The 20,991-nt window shown below is 34.8% G+C and overlaps 1 protein-coding gene and 1 long non-coding RNA gene across 3 annotated transcripts in view; one reads left to right on the plus strand and one right to left on the minus strand.

Moving 5' to 3' along the window:
- LOC137496848 (uncharacterized) overlaps positions 1–20,991 on the plus strand; it is a 122,170-nt gene that overhangs the window by 91,192 nt on the left and 9,987 nt on the right. Inside the window, exon 3 of one of the 2 annotated variants that reach the window (XR_012388207.1) lies at positions 3,258–3,294. The exons of the other annotated variant lie outside the window; for it this stretch is intronic. This is a non-coding gene — a long non-coding RNA (uncharacterized lncRNA). The remainder of the gene's footprint in view (positions 1–3,257; positions 3,295–20,991) is intronic. 2 annotated transcript variants of the gene reach the window in all.
- Positions 655–18,425, minus strand: LOC137496849 (uncharacterized). Its single transcript, XM_073918901.1, has 12 exons — positions 18,387–18,425; positions 15,324–15,404; positions 13,387–15,225; positions 9,849–9,875; positions 9,213–9,239; positions 8,582–8,608; positions 6,796–6,816; positions 6,638–6,673; positions 5,272–5,298; positions 3,803–3,826; positions 3,629–3,702; positions 655–3,544 (listed from the first exon to the last, which is right to left on the minus strand). Exons 2-12 carry the CDS (start codon positions 15,364–15,366, stop codon positions 3,464–3,466), a joined length of 2,226 nt encoding a protein of 741 aa, XP_073775002.1. The 5' UTR covers positions 15,367–15,404; positions 18,387–18,425; the 3' UTR covers positions 655–3,463.

Genomic DNA, 20,991 nt, shown 5'->3' on the forward strand with positions numbered 1-20,991 from the left:
GTTGAAGCATCAACGGCAGGTAATCACAGTAAGAACGTTCAGGCATGGGTCAGAGGCTGGCGGCGAATATCAAAGTCAGAGTCCAGGCGAAAGTTCAAGGCAGGTGGCTGGCAGGACGAGGTCAGAGAACAAGGCAAGGTAAGCAACGGGAAAGTAGGCAGTGTAGAGAAATGCTCAGATAGTGTTAGCCGGGGCAGAACAAGACTTCCCAATGAGTGAGTGTGAGAGTGCTGTTTATAAGCGTGAGCGTGGGTGATTAGGTGGATGCGCTTCAGGTGTGCAGGCTATCAGTGTAAATGGATGATGTAATGGTTACAAGTCTGGGGATGGTGACCTCTGCTGGCCAGCGAGGGGAATGACTGGGACCGAGTCGGTGACAGCGGTCTCCAGAAACGTCCACGGGACTACATTTTAAGAATGAGCCTGGGTTGCAAATTGTTGTTCTACTAGATTAGTTTATTGTTTTCTACAGACAATAAAATGATTCACCCTCCTATTAATTTTCATTCTTCAACATATTTTTCAACAACAGTTTTAATAACTAATTTCAAAACAACTAATTCATCCTTGTATTTGCCTTTTGCCTGTATTTTCTATGATGAGAGTACATAATATTTTACTCTTAATTATTTTGCAAGATACTAGTACTCGGCTTAAAGTTTCATTTAAACAATTTTATTTTCACAGTTTCATTTGAAAAACAACAACAACACAGTAATAATTCTTAAACACAGTTGAAGTCAGAATTATTCACCCCCGTTTATCCCCCCCCCAATTTCTTTTTAACAAAGAGATTTTTTCAACACATTTCTAATCCGAATAGTTTTAATAACTCATCTCCATTAACTGATTTATTTTATATTTGCCATGATGACAGCAAATAACGTAAGATTCCAAAATATCAGACTCTGAGAACTGTTATGGAATTTCATGAGACAAGACGCAATACTTCGACTGACTTTCCTAATCTAAGAAGTGATGAAGAAACCAGCTGTTCAACTGTTCTATTCAAATCACTGTTGACAATGCAAACACAGACTGGAAAAACAGAGCAACACCACAGCAGGGGGTAATGCGAGAAAGTCACCCTTCTCCTTTCACCTCAAGCCCCCCCTTCTTGACCCTTATGTTACTTTCTGATCAAAGCACATTTCACATAAAATGTTCAAGGTTTTAATATGATGTATCTTGCAGCACTATATTCAGGTTTGGTATCATTTTAAGTGTGTGATTAATAAAGTGGTCTTAATTTTACAGTAATATTTCACTGGTATATGTTGATTTGTTTTTTGACTTTGATAAGATCTTTGCCAGATGCTCTCTCCTAAAAAGATGGTTAAGTCCTCAAATTCAGTAAGCAGGGGTCTCTGTGACACTTCATTTGTCTTGAATTTATGGCTGTTTGTTTATACTTGAGTATATAAGGTAAAGGTGTGGTATGGGTCGGAAGGATCTTGTAAAAAGACACACCATTGCAGCATCTCTGCGACTTATGCGGCAATGTACTTCTCTGGTCAGGGATGCATCTATAATTCTTTGATTTATCTTTGAGTAATGGATGTTGTAATGTTACAGTCTCGTCTCTAAATTGGCTTCCTGATGGTTTTATTATGTAATTGGCAGAATACAATTTTACCTGACAAAATAAATGTTAACCTTTTTGATTAATTCTGGAGTTTTCCGAATTCATTGCATCCAGTAGATTACGAGGAGTCTGCGCTACCTTAATGCTCTGGCTTAAGTTATTTGATTGATAGGCGCATTTGATTATACATAGCCGTTCTGAGCTGATAACATGTATATCTTTTAATCATTTAGTCACTGAAAGTAGCAAGTTGCACGGGCTTGGCTAAAGGATCTATTCTTTTAGGAATAGTTGAGCGTTATGCAACTAGCCTATCTGAATATTAGTTAATCCTGCATCCTCTGACTATTTTCAGAGTGTCGACATACTGTCCGTGAGAAGACACGCAAACCCGGGGCGTGAAACTCTGAGCGGTGTTTGCTCCCTAATGAACGTACCAATTAGAATATCAGACCCCAGAAAATCATAAATCATAAATGATAAATGTGATCCGTTCTTACAATTAAAAATACAATCTAAATTTCAGGATCATTTAAATTGGAGTCAGATTGAATTCGGAGCTAAAAAAAAATAATATAAATAAATTCTAATAAATAATAAAATTCTTTTCAGAAGTACTAAAAATAGCTTACATGCATTAAACCTTCGACCATGCTGGTAGTTTCGTCATTGGGCTAATAGATGGACTTTTACAATTTACTAGACATTTTAAGACACATCTATACAGCTTAAAGTGACATTTAAAGGCTTAACTAGATTATTTAGGCTAACAATGTATAATGATGGATTGTTCTGTAGATAAAAATAAAGCTTTAAGGGGATAATAATTCATTCATTTTCTTGTCGGCTTAGTCCCTTATTTAATCTGGGGTCGCCACAGCGGAATGAACCACCAACTTATCCATCAAGTTTTTACGCAGCGAATGCCCTTCCATCCCTGGGAAACATCCACACACACTCACGTACTACGAACAATTTAGCCTACCCAATTTACCTGTGCCGCATGTCTTTGGACTGTGGGGGAAACCAGAGCCCTAGGAGGAAACCCACGCGAAGGCAGGGAGAACATGCAAACTCCACACATAAATGCCAACTGAGCCGAGGCTCGAACCAGCAACCCAGCAACCTTCTTGCTGTGAGGCGACAGCACTACCTTCTGCGCCACTGCTTTGCCTAAACTGCCAACTATTCCGGCATATGTTTGACACAGTGGATGCCCTTCGAGATGCAACCCAGTACTGGAAAACACTCATTCACACAATCATACACTATGGACAATTTTAATTTACCCATCTTTGCACTGTGGGGGAAACCGGAGCACCCGGAGGAAACAACGCGAGGAGAACATACAAACTATGTACAGAAATGCTAACTGACCCCACCGGGACTTGAACTATCACCCTTCCTGCTGTGAGGCGACAATGCTAACCACTGAGCCACTGTGCTGCCCTACTTTTATTACTATTGTTCATAACTGACAGGTCACCGATGACAATATTAACAGTAATATCCTTATCGAAAAAATTCTAAATAATGAAACCAGCTATAGTTTTTATATGCATCCATGTACATACAACCATAAAAAATACACCAAAACTGTTAAATAGATATGTATTTAGATATATTTCGATATTCTATTTAAACACCTAAAATCATCTGTTTTTATTCACAGGGGGACAGAGAGGATAAGAGGCTTGCAGGAGCCTGAGGTGAGATTTACATTTACAGTTCAGTACACATTTATTATTCATCGAATTGAATTGTAAATATTGGTGATTTGCATTGGGTTGCATGTCCTGTTTAAAGATTTAAACCATTAAACGATCATGTTTAAGAGAATTTTTCACTTTTCTTTTTTTGAAAGACTCTAATAATATGTTAGATAACAATCTTTCGCAGGTCTCTTGATGTCAGAACTATGTTGCTTCCAAGACCATAATAGACCAGCTGGTTTTTCACCTGAAAAAGATGGAAAAAAATATTTAAAAAATAATCTAATGGCACTGTGATTTGTGTATGTACAGCATGTGTTAGACAACTTACTTGCTGCAAAATTAGTTTGAAGCTTGCATCTGTTAGATCCACATTTGTGCTAAATAACACTTTAAGTCCAACAACTAAAGGGAAGCAAACATTAAAAATAATGTTGAATCACATAAATGTGGCAATATTAAATCAGATTTTTAATGAGAAACAGGAATGATTGCAGTACTGTACCTCTGAAAGGCTTTTGTGCAATAGCTGTCAAAAAATAAATAAAAATAATAATTAAATAAAAAAATCAGTTACATAACTTATATGCAAACAATTTTCTCACACCTTCAGTCATTTTTAAGATTATTAATTGCTTATTAATTGTTTTGCATTATATATATATATATATATATATATATATATATATATATATATATATATATATATATATATATAATTAAATAATATAAAATTTATAAATATTAAAATTATATAATATAAAAATATATACAACAAAAAAATTATAATTTATATATTTATAATTTATTTATAATACAGAATGATTATAGGAAAATCTCCCTCTAGCTGGTTCATGTGAATTTTGTTTGAGTAAAGATTGTTTGAGTAATCATTTTTACACATTGTCTAGATTAAATAAATAACTTTTTACTTAACTTTATTATCCATCCTATAAGTAAAAACTATGTGGATTTTCTGAACTTTAAATTCTCTGTATATTAAATAAGCCATAACAGTATGAAACAAAATATTTGCAGAAAAATTGACAAATAAAATTAACCATTAAATTATATTTAAAGAAAAAAACAATAAAACTTGTATATAGTAAAGCCCAACGAATTTATTCATACCCCAGCAAATTCTGAATTAAAGTTACTTTTATTTAAGAAGCAAGATTTTTATTTATTTTTTTGGACCAGAAATGATCTTGCCTTTTTTCCAGAAAATAATAAAAAAAACATTATTACATCATTCTAAAAACATCATGCATCATTATAGAAACAATCTACTTTTCTTAAAGTTTTTGTTCGAATGTAAATAAATTAAGTCAGATTTTGCCAGAATAATAAATAATGTTGGGCTTGACTGTATATATTTTCTTTTGAAAATGGAGAGGGAGAAGATTAATTTCGTTCATCTGTTTAAGTTTAATCATAAGTACTGCAAAAGCTATGGTTGCTAAAATAACAGTGCTATTAAAATAAATAATCAGGGGTAAATATTTAGGTTTAAGTCTCACTATTTTATGCGTTTCCAGTCTCAAAAAGCTTAGTTTGATAAAGGACATAAATCCTGAGACATCTGTATTTTGTACTGTCTGGAGCCAGCACCTAAGCTTTTCACTCATCATAGCACACGTGCTGCTGATGATGTGACAATAAAAGTGATTTGATTTTAATTTGATTTTACACTCTCTCATTCATACACTACGCCCAATTTTTTTTATTATTTTTTTAAATAACCTATTCGAACAAAAACTTTAAGTCAGAATTTGCTAGAATAATAAATTATTTTGGGCTTGACTGTATATATTTTCTTTTAAAAATGGAGAGAGAGAAGATTCAGTTCTTTCATCTGTTTAAGTATAATCATAACTACTGCAACAGCTGTGGTTTCTAAAATAACGAACTCAAATACACACACAATTACAGTAATTCAATCGAATATAGATTTATCAATAGCAGCAAAATTACCTGATGTTGAATTCATTGTGGTGGGTACTAGAAAAAACAAATGCAAACATCATTAAATCCTCATTAACCTACTTAAACATCCTTCATTCTTCCATCAGTGCTATTAAAATAAATAATCAGGGGTAAATATTTAGGTTTAAGTCTCACTATTTTTATGCGTTCCCAGTCCCGAAAAGCTTAGTTTGATAAAGGACATAAATACTGAGACATAAATATAAAACTAAAATTGTGATAGCTGGGCACCTCAGAATTTTAATTTTAGAGACTGTTGCCTGTTGTTGATTGCACCTGCATGGTCACGGTGCAGCAAATCACCAGCAGTTACAAGAACGACCAATGTAAAGAGCACACAGTAACTTTACAGAGGTCATTGTCTTTTACGTTTGGGTGTATTCGCTGTCAATTTCACATTTTCGTTGTATTTGCACTGTCATTGTATTTGCACTGTCTGTATTTGCACTGTCTGTATTTGCACTGTCATTGTATTTGCACTGTCTGTATTTGCACTGTCGTTGTATTTGCACTGTCGTTGTATTTGCACTGTCGTTGTATTTGCACTGTCTGTATTTGCACTGTCGTTGTATTTGCACTGTCGTTGTATTTGCACTGTCGTTGTATTTGCACTGTCATTGTATTTGCACTGTCATTGTATTTGCACTGTCTGTATTTGCACTGTCGTTGTATTTGCACTGTCGTTGTATTTGCACTGTCTGTATTTGCACTGTCGTTGTATTTGCACTGTCGTTGTATTTGCACTGTCGTTGTATTTGCACTGTCATTGTATTTGCACTGTCGTTGTATTTGCACTGTCATTGTATTTGCACTGTCATTGTATTTGCACTGTCTGTATTTGCACTGTCGTTGTTTTTGCACTGTCATTGTATTTGCACTGTCGTTGTATTTGCACTGTCATTGTATTTGCACTGTCATTGTATTTGCACTGTCTGTATTTGCACTGTCGTTGTATTTGCACTGTCGTTGTATTTTGTACTGTCTGGAGCCAGCTCCTAAGCTTTTCATTCATCATAGCACACGTGCTGCTGATGATGTGACAATAAAAGTGATTTGATTTTAATTTGATTTTACACTCTCTCATTCATACACTACGCCCAATTCTTTTTGTTATTATTTTTTAAATAATTTATTGGAACAAAATCTTTAAGTCAGGATTTGCCAGAATAATAAATCATTTTGGGCTTGACTGTATATATTTTCTATTGAAAATGGAGAGAGAGAAGATTAGTTCTTTCATCTTTTCAAGTATAATAATAACCAGTGCAACAGCTGTGGTTTCTAATATAACAAACACACATAAAAATACAAATAAATCACTTGAACATAGATTTATCAATTGCAGCATAATTACCTGATGTGGTATTCATTGTGGTGGGCCCTTGAAAAGCTAAAGGCAAACATCATTAAATACTCATTAACCTACTTAAACATCATTCATTCAACCTTCAGTGCTATTAAAACTAAAATCTAAATGTATATATATTTAAGTCTGACATTTTTTTTTTTTACCTGAAAGAAATGTGGTGGTTCCTAAAACAAAACAAAACAAAAAAAATAAATAAATTAAAAAAATACAAAAGCCTTTAAATACAAACTCCCTTTGCATAGAAAGGTATCAGCACATCCTCATACAGTATATAAACATATGAAATTGTATTCAAAATTCCAAATGGCATCAGGTAGAATCAGAGTTGCACAAAACAGAATACGCAGACTGAGAAAACATCGTTTCCTGTAACAGGGAGCTGTTAAGAAATGTTGCAATTTTAAACAAAAAGTGTTTGTTGCTATTAAAAATCACTGAATGTGGAAATGATGAAAATTATTAAGAAGTTTAAAACAGCTGGGGGTGTTGACAACTTAAAAAAAAAAGAAAAATCACATTTTTCTGGAATAAAATACGTGATGAACTAATTTATAATGCTTTGTACTGTGTTTGCGGGGCTTGATCTATGCTGCCCTAAACGCATGCGCATGCCGTCATCACTTTTACAGACTTTAGTTTTCAGGTGTTAACAAAAGCCCCTTTCACACAGTGATACCGGTAAATATCCGGAAAATTTCCAGAACGACTTTACCGGTATGTTCAAAAAAGCGCTGTTCACACAGGCGAGGACGTTACGGAAATTTTCCGGAAAAGAGCATTCACACATCCATTCCAAAATACCGGTAAATTCTGACATCATTCACCACAAATGAGTTTTAAACGGTTGCGCTTGTATTTGTAAACATTTGACTAAATTAAAAACTCTGTGGATGATCAATATTGTGAACAACTTTCGCAGGATCACTTTCGCATGTCGAGATGTTCATGATATGTGCATGTGCAGGCGCTCACAGGCTGTTTCACAGACACACGAACGTAAACAAACAACGGCTTATCATAAGCATCTCATCGATGATTATTTACACAGTTGGCATTAAGAAGAGCATATAAACGTGATCTGACTAACTTCTAGCAGCTAAATGTGTCTGGAAAAATATTCAAAGGCTTTTATCCTCACAAACCGCGCGGACGTAAATGCATCTGACTGTTGTGATTGGCTAAAGCAGACATCTCACGTCAGCACGTTCTAGATGTGCACGCGCTTATTACGGTAATCTTCCTTCTGCATTCACACAGCGCAGCATTCCGGCAAATTGCCGGTAATGTTACAACTTCTCTTTCCGGAAAATAGCCAGAACGAATTTACCGGTATTTTCAAAAAGGACCTGTTCACACATACAACCTTTGAAAGAAAGGTCTGTATGTGTGAAAGGGGCTAAAGACTCAACAGCAGTGGCATTTTCAAAAGTTTCCACTCTGAAACCTCTTTTAGAATTTATGGATTTTCAGTCCTAAAAAAAACCTAAGTTTGATAAAGAACTAATCATGATAGCTGGGCACATCCAGAACTTTTATCTCAGAGACTGTTGCCTGTTGTTGATTGCGACTGAATGGTGACGGGGCAGCAAATCACCAGCACCTACATTAAAAATGACCAAGGTAAAGAGCACACAGTGACTTTACAGAGGTCATTGTCTTTTGTGTTTGGGTCTATTCACTAAGTCGTGAACCCCCAATGTTGGGAAACACCCATACACGAGAGTCAATCATACACAAAGCCCATTTTATTTTATTTTTTTTTTCTAAATAACCTATTTGAACAAAAACTTTAGGTCAGAATGTGCCAAAATAATAAATAATTTTGGGCTTGAATGTATATGTTTTCTAAAATAATGAACACATAACAAACACACAATCAAACACAATTAATTCACTAGAATGTAGATTTATCAATAGCAGCATAATTACCTGATGTGGCATTCAGTGGGGTGGGTACTAGAAAAGACAAAGGCAAACATCATTAAATTCTCAATAACTTACTTAAACAGCACTCATTCTACCTTCAGTGCTATTAAAATTCAAATTCGGCGGGAAATATTTATGTTTAAGTCTCGTTATTTTTATTCATTTCAGTCCCAAAAATAACTTAACGTTTGATAAAGAATAAATCGTGATAGCTGGGCACCTCAGAACTTTTATCTCAGAGACTGTTGCCTGTTTTTGATTGCGACTGAAAGATCACAGTGCAGCAAATCATCAGCAGCTACAACAAGAATGACCAAGGTAAAGAGCACACAGTAACTTTACAGAGGTCATTGTCTTTTGCATTTAGGTCTATTCACTGAGTCGTGAACCCACAATGTTGGGAAACACCCATACACTCTCATTTTCAATCATACACAAAGCCCAATTGTTTTGTTAATTTTTTTTTCTAAATAACCTATTCGAAAAAAAACTTCAGGTCAGAATTTGACAAAAAATAATAATATTTTGGGCTTGACTGTACATATTTTCTAAAATAATGAACACACATAACAAACACACAATCAAACACAATTAATTCACTTGAATATAGATTTATCAATAGCAGCACAATTACCTGGTGTGGCATTCAGTGGGGTGGGTACTAGAAAAGACAAAGGCAAACATCATTAAATTCTCAATAACTTACTTAAACAGCACTCATTCTACCTTCAGTGCTATTAAAATTCAAATTTGGCGGGAAATATTTATGTTTAAGTCTCATTATTTTTATGCATTTCAGTCCCAAAAAAACTTAATGTTTGATAAAGAATAAATCGTGATAGCTGGGCACCTCAGAACTTTTATCTCAGAGACTGTTGCCTGTTGTTGATTGCGACTGAAAGGTCACAGTGCAGCAAATCACCAGCAGCTACAACAAGAATGACCAAGGTAAAGAGCACACAGTAACTTTACAGAGGTCATTGTCTTTTGCATTTGGGTCTATTCACTAAGTTGTGAACCCCCAATGTTGGGAAACACCCATACACTCTCTCATTTTCAATCATACACAAAGCCCAATTGTTTTGTTAATTTTTTTTTTTTTTTCTAAATAACCTATTTGAACAAAAACTTCAGGTCAGAATTTGACAAAAAATAAATATTTTGGGCTTGACTGTATATATTTTCTAAAATAATGAACACACATAACAAACACACAATCAAACACAATTAATTCACTTGAATATAGATTTATCAATAGCAGCACAATTACCTGGTGTGGCATTCAGTGGGGTGGGTACTAGAAAAGACAAAGGCAAACATCATTAAATTCTCAATAACTTACTTAAACATCAATCATTCTACCTTCAGTGCTATTAAAATTCAAATTCTGCGGGAAATATTTATGTTTAAGTCTCACTATTTTTATGCATTTCAGTCCCAAAAAAAATTAACGTTTGATAAAGAATAAAATTTGATAGCTGGGCACCTCAGAATTTCGATCTCAGAGACTGTTGCCTGTTGTTGATTGCGACTGAAAGGTCACAGTGCAGCAAATCATCAGCAGCTACAACAAGAATGACCAAGGTAAAGTGCACACAGTAACTTTACAGAGGTCATTGTCTTTTGCATTTGGGTCTATTCACTAACTCGTGAACCCCCAGTGGTGGGAGACACTTTTTTGCCCAATTATTATTATTATTGTTTCTTCCAAATAGCCTATACCACGAGTCTTTGGACTGTGGGGGAAACCAGAGCACCCAGATTAATTTAATTCAAGTTTACTTGTATGGTGGGTGCCACTTTATATTGATGGTCCAGTTGTTGAATTTAAGCTACATTTACATGCATGTAAATGCAATACACTGCATTTACATGCCTAATTCTCATTAGATTATAAGTAGACTGTTAGGTTGGGGTTAGGGTTAGTGTAAATTGACATGTACTTTTAAAGGAGCAGTATCAACATATTAAGCAGACTAATACTCAATTGGACCATTAAAGTAATGTGTTACCGTATAGGGTTTTTCACAATTATTATTGTTTCAAAGCAACTTAACAAAAGGTGCATATTATCACATGACAATCAAAAGGTTATTATTTAACATAACTGTGTTCACATGAAACCCACACGAACAAAGAGAGAACATGCAAACTGCAGAGAAATGTACAGTGGCCGAGAGAGCTTAACGTGCTGCAATTTCAAAAACACACAATAGTATCTGGATGCAGCCTTTATGATGCAAGTTGAGATTGCATCACTCAGCGATGCAATGTCAAACACAGTGCACTCAAAGTGTGTGCGAGTGATATCAATGTGATGGGTAGGGTTAGGTGAGCACATTAAAAAGCATTGGAGGCAGCTCAGATTGCACTGCACCAGGTCTGCATCCAGACCCCTCTCAAAACACTAGCAATTACAAAAAACACCCGCAAATTGAGAAAAGATCTTCATCCGTTTGACAGCACATGCGTTCTGCATATCCTCACAATTTAAATATATTTTCAAAATGCACACATTTTTTCACAACACTTTCAAACAGCACAGAACACAATGGAAACGTTTCATGGGGACCCTAAAACATGACGGACTCAGCTATTTAGGTTATGGTTATTTAGGCTAATAAAATACAAAAAACAAGAGAATCAGGATGTTAAAATAAATAAACAAAATCTCACATTTTAAAGATCACCCACAACTTCAATAACAGTCACGTCTCCGTCACGTTTTTGGGTCCCCTTGAAAAATTTTCGTTGTGTTTCGTTGTTTTTGCAAGTGTTGTGAGAAAGTGCATGCGTTTTAGTAAATTGTTTGCGTTTTGAGAAATGCAATGTGTTTTTTATAGCATTTGCACTGTCAAACGGATGAAGATCTTTTCTAAATTTGCTGGTGTTTTTGTAATAAATATGTTTTCCTAAATTGCAGCACGTTAAGCTCTCTCAGCCACCGAAGAAATGGCCCAGCTGAGACTCGAACCAGTGATCTTGTCATTTTAAAATTTTGTGTTGGAAACATCACTGACAACTTTAAATTGCGAGAAATGTCAATATAATCTTGATACTGTACGTGGGATAATCTAATGACTCTAGGTCAGGGGTGGGCAATCTCGGTCCTGGAGGGCCGGTGTCCTGCACAGTTTAGCTCTAACCCTATTCAAACAGACCTCCGTATAGAGTTCAAGTGATCTTAAAGACACTAATTAGTTTGTTCAGGTGTGTTTGACTAGTGTTGGAACAAAACTCTGCAGGAACACCTGCCCTCGAGGATCAAGCTTGTCCATCCTTGCTCTAGGTACAAAATAAAAATGTTTTAAATTCCCTAATAGTAGTATAATTCTGGAGTCAGATATGAGCTTCAGTAGTCATGTCAAAGCAGTAAGTAAATCAGCATACTATCATCTCAAAACAATTGCAAGAATTAGATGCTTTGTTTCTAGGGAGGAACTTGTCAATGCTTTTATCAGCAGCAGGGTGGATTACTGTAATCGCCTCCTCTCTGACCTGAAAGAGTCAGACAGTTGCTGCTCATCCAGAAAGCTGCTGCCAGGATTCTGACCAGAACCAGGACATCAGAGCACATTACACCTATCCTCAGGTCTTTACACTGGCTCTCAGTTACATTCAGAATAGATTTTGAAGTATTATAACTTGTCTATAAATCACTAAATGGTCTAGGACCTCAATGCATTAAAGATATGCTCACTGAACACAAACAACAGATCACTCAGATCTTTAGGGTCAAGTCAATAGGGTATATGCAGAGCTAGTGCTGTTCCCATGCTGATGAAATTCCAGTTACCTGTTATTGTTATTTTTTTACAATTTAAACAATTCTTTTTACAGCATCGATGTTGTAATGTAGTTACAATACAATCAGTTAAACAGACTTTGGCATTTATTTAGTTGTTCAAGCGTATAACGAGACAAAATACCATTTACTCGCACGCGCCCGTCAGAATCGGTGGGCTAGCCCAGAAGCTCCATTGAATATACTGGGGTAAAATAAATGCTCATATTATAAAGACATGGCGGGGGAAATGTAATTTAATGCAGTGGTTCTTGTACAATCTGAGACCCACTTTATACCGGATATCGCCCAGCCAGTGGAAATCGCTGATTTTTAAAGAAAACAGACCTTAAACGCGCTATTTTTGCAAAGGTAAACAGTTCACCGGAAGCGATTGACCCAGGTTATTGGAAAATTAAAAGTCCTATTAGCATGCTTTGGCATGTACCCCATTAGAAGTTACAAGAGTTTAACAGTCAAAGCAGGGTGAATCGGCTTTCAGCTACTAACAGAATCTGGAATCAGCTTCCAGAAATGATCAGATGTGCTCCAACATTAGGTACATTCAAATCAAGACTGAAAGCACATCTGTTTAGCTGTGCCTTTACTGAATGAGCACTGTGCTAAGTCTGACAGATCGCACTATTACTTTTTCATTCTTTTATAACCTGTTTTAACGCATTTTAATCAATTTTGATCATTTTAAATTCTTTTAAAAAATTGCATTTTGTTGTTTCTTTTATTCTTGTTTATGTAAAGCACTTTGAATTGCCATTGTGTCTAAAATCTGCTATATAATTAAGCTTGCCTTGCCTTATTCACTTTTTTCTTTCATTCTCATTAGATATTTATTATTTGTAGAAGAGCATTTGACCAACAGTCATGGTTTGCTGTGATATCTACTGCAAGTCAGAGACTGAAGGGCATAGAGGGAGTGCCAGTCGTCATATGTTTTGGACCTACTTGTTTATGATTACTAGATTCACACCACACATCTGGTTTTAATTCAAAGGTCTTCAATTACCTTTAAATGTTGTTGATGCGGTTGTTGCAGTTCTTGCAGTCGTCACAGTTCTTGTGGTTGGTGCAAGTGTTGTTATCGATTGAAATGCTGTTGTTGTTGTCACTGCAGATGTTAATGTTTCAGGTGATGTTGTCATCTCAGTTGTTATTGCTGTATCAGGTGTTGTTGTTGTTGTTGTTTCAGTTGTAATTAATGTATCAGGTGTTGTTGTCGACTCAGTTGTTGTTGCTGTATCAGGTGTTGTTGTCGACTCAGTTGTTGTTGCTGTATCAGGTGTTGTTGTCGTCTGAGTTGTTGTTGCCGGATCAGGTGTTGTTGTCGTTTCAGTTGTTATTGCCGTATTAGGTGTTGTCGTTTCAGTTGTAATTGCTGTATCAGGTGTTGTTGTTGTTTCAGTTGTTGTTGCCGTTTCAGGTATTGTTGTCATCTCAGTTGTTGTTGCTGTATCAGGTGTTGTTGTCGTTTCAGTTGTTATTGCAGTATCAGGTGTTGTTGTCGACTCAGTTGTTGTTGCCGTTTCAGGTGTTGTTGTCGTCTCAGTTGTTGCTGTATCAGGTGTTGTTGTTGTTTCAGTTGTTGTTGCCGTATCAGGTGTTGTTGTCGTCTCAGTTGTTGTTGCTGTATCAGGTGGTGTTGTCGTTTCAGTTGTTGCTGTATCAGGTGTTGTCGTTTCAGTTGTTGCTGTATCAGGTGTTGTTGTAGTCTCAGCTGTTGTTGTCGTTTCAGTTGTTGTTGTCGTATCAGGTGTTGTTGTCATCTCAGTTGTTGTTGCCGTCTCAGTTGTTGTTGCCGTATCAGGTGTTGTTGTCATTTCAGTTGTTGTTGCTGTATCAGATGTTGTTGTCGTCTCAGTTGTTGCTGTATCAGGTGTTGTTGTCTCAGTTGTTGCTGTATCAGGTGTTGTTGTCGTCTCAGTTGTTGCTGTATCAGGTGTTGTTGTAGTCTCAGCTGTTGTTGTCGTTTCAGTTGTTGTTGTCGTATCAGGTGTTGTTGTCATCTCAGTTGTTGTTGCCATTTCAGTTGTTGTTGCCGTATCAGGTGTTGTTGTCATTTCAGTTGTTGTTGCTGTATCAGGTGTTGTTGTCATCTCAGTTGTTGCTGTATCAGGTGTTGTTGTCATCTCAGTTGTTGCTGTATCAGGTGTTGTTGTCTCAGTTGTTGTTGCCGTATCAGGTGTTGTCGTTTCAGTTGTTGTTGTTGTTGTATCAGGTGTTGTTGCCGTATCAGGTGTTGTTGTCATCTCAGTTGTTGCTGTATCAGGTGTTGTTGTCGTCTCAGTTGTTGCTGTATCAGGTGTTGTTGTCTCAGTTGTTGTTGCCATATCAGGTGTTGTCGTTTCAGTTGTTGTGGTTGTATCAGGTGTTGTTGTCCTTTCAGTTGTTGTTGCCGTATCAGGTGTTGTTGTCGTCTCAGTTGTTGCTGTATCAGGTGTTGTTGTAGTCTCAGTTGTTGTTGTTGTATCAGGTGTTGTTGTCATTTCAGTTGTTGTTGCTGTATCAGGTGTTGTTGTCGTATCAGGTGTTGTCGTTTCAGTTGTTGTTGTTGTTGTTGTATCAGGTGTTGTTGTCATTTCAGTTGTTGTTGCCGTATCAGGTGTTGTTGTCATCTCGGTTGTTATTGTTGTCTCAGGTGTTGTTGTCGTCTCAAGTGTTGTTGTCGTCTCAAGTATTGTTGTCGTCTCGAGTGTTGTTGTCGTCTCAGGTGTTGTTGTTATCACTTCCGATGTTTGGGTCACTACAGGTGTTGTTGTCGCCTCAGATGTTGTTGTCGTGGCAGGTGCTGTTGTCGCTGCAGGTGTCTCAAATGCGAATTGTGCATTGGCTGTGATTGATGAGGAGCCTGTGAGATTATGAGGTGAAGAAAAACAAAATTCAGAAAAGTAACTTTCATGGTCTTTGCCATATTAACTCCAAAATCAAATTGGAACAAAACCTTACTGAGCACCAGGACTGATACGAACAGCAGCAGTAACAGCCTCATGATGAAGTCAGAGATAAAACCAGAATATGAAAGTCCTTCTGTAATCAGAGAGCATTATGCGTTATAGCAGTTTTTAAAAACAACACTACTCTAGTCTTTAATACATTTAAAGATGTCTCAAGCCAATCTCTGATGATCACACGGATAATGATGACCACTGACTGTTGAGCTGAAGTTTTATATTAAGTGAAATATTTAGCTTGTGAAATTTTGCAGGTTTGTATTATCAGTTTTTAGATGATTAAAGTCCCAACTATTGGTGTGTGTTGCAGGTATCAAACATAAATTGTTTGTGTTTCCAGAAGAAAATAGGTTTGTTTGCTGAAATCACTAGAAATGTTTTTGTTGAAGTATTCACAATTCAATAAAAGTTAACAAAAATCAGGTTGTAAAATATAGCACTTGTGACAAATGTATGCATTATGAAATGTATAAACTACCGGTCAAAAGTTTGGGGTCAGTTTTTTTAAGGTAGTATTTTCTTCATCAAGGCAGCATTTATTAAAGGTAAACAAAATATGTTAAATTGTTAAACATTAAAATAAAAAATAAATAACTGTTTTCTTATTGTATGTAGTTTCAAATGAAATTATTACATCAGTCATTATTGCATCTATTACTAATAATATTAATTAAAAATAAATAAATAAACAAAAAAAAAACAAATAAATAAATAAATAAATAAATAAAAAATGTAATTAATAATATTATTAATAACAATAATAATTTTTAATATAGGGATTTCTGAGGGATCAAGTGATTCTGAAGACTGGAGTAACGAAGCTGAAAATTCATCTTTAAAATCACTGGAATAAATTATAAAATTAAACTATGAACTACTTTTGAACATTTATTTTATAGTGCAATAACATTTCACTATTTTACAATTTGTACAGTACTTTTGATTAATCAAATGCAGCCTTTGGTGCTCTGTATTTTTTTTTTTAAATCATTCCAACAACAACAACTACAACAACAACAACAACAACAACAACAACAACAACAACAACAACAACAACAACGAATAAAAAAGAAACAACATATTCCTTATTTCCTTTTGATTTTTCTTGTTCACTCAACTTTTGAAAACATCAGCTACACTGACCTAAAATTATTTGTCAGCAATACCAAAAAAAAAAAAACATTTAGTTGGGTTAACATATGATTATTTATTAGTTTATTTGTTTTCTGGAGAGGTAAACTGATTATTTTTTGTCTGCAGAACTGGAATGACTGAAGTTGAGAGAGCAAAAGTAAATAAAAAAATAAATAATCCTTATTTTATTTTGGTTTTTCTTATGTACTCAACATTATTATTTTCTCCTTTAATAAACAGGACAGTAGAGTGCAAAGACAGGAAAGTGTGGGGAGAGGACAGAAGGGAAGGATCAGCATAGGACCTCGAGGTGGGAATCAAACTTGAGTCGCCGTGAACACTGGAGTGCCATGTGTTGATGCATTAACCTCTACACCATTGGCACAACATGTACTTAACTTTTGAAAACATCAGTTGCACTGACCTAATATGTCTAAAGTTGAGAGAAAAAAAAAAAACTCTTTTGGAAATTGATACTAAATAATACATTTTACAGTGTGGGCAGGATTTTAAAACATTTTAACATCGTACTGACCCCAAACTTTTTACAGTTGTAGTCAGGATTATTCGCCCCCAGTTTATTTTTTCCCCAAATTTCTGTTTAACAGAAAGCTGATTTTTTCAACACATTTCTAAACATAATAGTTTTAATAATTCATCTCTAATAACTGATTTATTTTATCTTTGCCATAATGACTGTAAATAATATTTGATTAGATATTCTTCAAGACACTTCTATACAGCTTAAAGTGACATTTAAAGGCTTAACTAGGTTAATTAGGTTAACTAGACAGGTTAGGGTAATTAGGCAAGTGACTGTATAGTGTGTGTTGTTGTATGGTTTGTTCTGAAGACAGTCAGGCAAAAAATTGGCTTTAAGGGGCTAATAATTTTGTCCCTAAAATGGATTTTAGTAATTCCGGTCTCCAGTGTGGCAGCAGAACGCGGCTTCAGCCGCCAGAAACAAACTAAAACTGTCACGAGAAGTCGACTTTCCAAGGCAAAGACACAGAATTTAATGATAATTGCCTCTGCATCAGTTTCTCTTGATGCGTTTGATTACGCACAGGCAAGCACCCAGTTCAGGTCGACGCAGGAGGAAGATATGAATTAAGGCAGATAGGAGTTTTTGTTTGTTTGTCAAATAAATAAATTAATAATTTCGCCTATATGCTTGTCATGCAAGTTCATTATTAAAATATAATTAAATAAACGATAAAAAAATATGCAAATGAAATTACGGTCAATAATAGGTTATGACGGAATTTTTACAACCCTCTCCGTCAAAATGACGGACAATGAGAAAACCTAACGCGACCTCTGAGATATATATATATAATATATACACACATACATATGTTATTATTACTATTATTTTTTTTTTTTCATTCATGATTTAATGCTATAAAATGCGTCATGGATTGTCAAAGCACAGAAATAAAACATTGATAATAAAAATAAACAATTGACAAAAAAAAACTCAGATTTAAAATCAATAGATGTGCTGAAAATTCTGCTTTGCATCACTGTAAAAAAACTTCTAAATAATTAAATGAAAAATATATATATAAAAAAAAAAATATATATATATATATATATATTTTTTTTTTATTTTTTTTATTTTTTTTTTTTATATCATATATAGTTTACAATTGGCGGAATAATCCACTTTAAATTGTATAAAGGCTGTATGATATTATATTATAATTTGTAGCCCTGCAATAAAGACTTTATTTTAATATTTCAATCCACTTTACAGGGGTAAATTGCATAAATTCCTGTTTATGTGAAGGACTTTGAATTGCCACTGTTAGGAATGTGCTATATAAATAAACAAACTTGCCTTGCCTAATGTGAGAATAAACTTTACCAATAAATAATAAGATTTACCATTACTTTTATCAATAAATAGAGATTTTCTTACCTCTGTCAGTGTCTTCTGAGCTGCTCTTCAAGTTAATCTGAGTGATCAGGAAGTTTCACAGGTTTTTAAAGTGTCCCAGCACTAGAGGAACCAGAAAAGAAAAAAACTGGGCGCACCAGAGGTGTTGTCAGTTTATTTATTAAGCAGGATACACTGAAATAAAATGACTCAAAGATGATTGCTTGGATTTACAATTTTTAAGTTAAGTGGCAGTAAACAATTTATTCAACATGCAAATTAAGTTGAACATTACTAAACTAATTTCTTTGTTTAATTTCAACACATTTAAAATGTTTGCAAAAATTTTGCGGACATCATTTTTTTTTCAGTAATAGCATTAGCATTACAGAACAGACTTAAAAGTCTGAGTGGTTGCAGATTTGTTTATAAATGTTTAATAAATTATAATTTTTTCTAACAAACATTATTTAAAACACATTTAAAAAAATGTAGGGTTTGACAATTTAATTACCGCCAGCATGCCTGCAGCTATGCCACTGTTGCAGATCTGTGGTTAAAAGTATGCAGTTATGAAAAGAATAAAACTCTGCAGGCGTCATTTGACACACCTCATCTATAAGATTTACACATCAGCTGTCAAATGCAAATCAGGAAAGAGTTTTGCTTTTGGTTTTATTTTTAAATAATTTTAAAATACATTTAACTTTCGATGATAAAACCATTTATAATTTAAGTCTGATGTGTAAATTTGTCTGTTGATTCTAAACCAGGATGTAATACATTACAAAAACAGCTTCTTGTTGATATTTTGTATTTTTTTCATTAATTTTCCTTCAGCTTAGTCCTTTAATTATCAGAGGGCACCACAGCGGAATGGACTGCCGACTATTCCGGCATATGTTTTACACAGGGGATGCCCTTCCAGCTGCAATTCAGTATGGGAGACACCCAGTGCTTAATTTGTGAATCGCAAGGTCCCGGAACAGATCAGGGTAGCGAATCCGGCATACATGCATGAAAGTGAAAATGGGGAGGTGTAAAAGGGTGATAGCAGGCCGTTGGTTAGCGGAGGGGTGTCGCTTATGACATATTCACAGACATAAGTTAAGAGCCGGAGTCATCTTCTGATCAAATCATGATCTTTGAATCAGCCGGAACTTGAACTAACAATTTTCTTACTGTGAGCCGACAGTGCTAACCACTGAGCCACTGTGCCACCCTATTTTTTCATTTTTATTTTTTTAATTATGAGCGGTAACACTTGAGTTTTAGAAACTATTCACGCTATTAACTTCTGGCTTGGGCAGCACGGTGGCCCAGTAGTTTGCAATGTCGCCTCACAACAGGAAGGTCTCTAGTTCAGTTTCTGTATGGAGTTTGCATGTTCTCCCTGTATTTGTATGCGGTCAGGGGCAGATTTAACCAATGAGCAAGGTAAGCGGCCTCTTAGGGCCACAAAAAGTCTGAGAACCTACAATAAATACCTAGAGGTTTCTGTAAATAACATCCAATAAAAATTACTATCATATTTTATTGGATAGAGTCTAATAGCATCAGAATGATGTAGCTATTTACTATCTGTTTTTATATATTATACTATATACTACACTACACCTGTCTTATCTGCCTCATAGCTAACTTACCCGAGCTGTCTCTATCACTGCTCTTATCAAATATCCATTCTGCATCCTTCTCATAATCACTAAAACTATCTCATACTCACTTTCATCTGCAGGAAGAGCCAGTTCTGTCCTTTTCTTCTTTTGCTAATCATAGAACATGGTGGTGCTTGCTAATACACTGTTCCCTGTATTTATATCTATCAAAAGTAGTATTGCCGGTAAAAATACATTTTGTCCAGAATTCAAATGCCATTACCATATGAATAATCAACATTTTATTACTACCAGTGGTGTAATCCTTGCCATATGCATGTAAACTCAGTAAGCTGTTTGGGTATTACCACTTCTGAGAATCAATAATTGCGTATAACCTCGGTATACTCACTTGTTTTTCTGATTAAACTACCATAATTTACGTGTATTCACGTCCCCTTTAACTGTATACCAAATGTTTTCTTAACTCGCATCTTAATTTGTTGCAATTGTTGCATTTTTGTTTCAATCGCGCCATTCCCCGACCCCAGTGAGAACATTTTCTGAGAGTTTTTCGAAGACCACGAGAAGTCAACTAAATGATGTCTTGCTGAAACGTTCAGGTAAATTTATGAAACAGCATTAGCCCTCCTATATTTCTATTGAGCTCCCCCTAAAAGGTTTGCGAATTAGTTCATGAACTGTACACTACTAAATAATTGCTTCAGTCCCCTTTAAATTTGATATGAAAATGGCGGCAGACTTAAATTGGATTAGACTATTAGTGTCTCCCTTTAAAACAAAGTAATTTGTTTAATTTTTTTTTCTTTTTAAATGGTTTTCCCGAAAAAGTTACATTTTCATCATCAAAAAAAAAAAAAAAAAAAACATATATATATATATATATATATATATATATATATATATATATATATATATTTACATATACATATATACATATATATATATATATATATATATATATATATATATATATATATATATATATATATATATATATATATATATATATATATATAAAGAGAGAG

Source organism: Danio rerio, chromosome 12 (genome assembly GCF_049306965.1).
Source record: "Danio rerio strain Tuebingen ecotype United States chromosome 12, GRCz12tu, whole genome shotgun sequence".
NCBI lineage: Eukaryota > Metazoa > Chordata > Actinopteri > Cypriniformes > Danionidae > Danio > Danio rerio.

Coding starts and splice junctions, on each gene's coding strand:
- LOC137496849 (XM_073918901.1), bottom strand. CDS start 15,366: ATGAGGCTGTTACTGCTGCTGTTCGTATCAGTCCTGGTGCTCA. Junction 9,240..9,848: donor CCCACTGAATGCCACACCAG/GTAATTGTGCTG, acceptor TGTCTTTTCTAG/TACCCACCCCACTGAATGCC. Junction 6,817..8,581: donor CCCACTGAATGCCACATCAG/GTAATTATGCTG, acceptor GTTTTGTTTTAG/GAACCACCACATTTCTTTCA.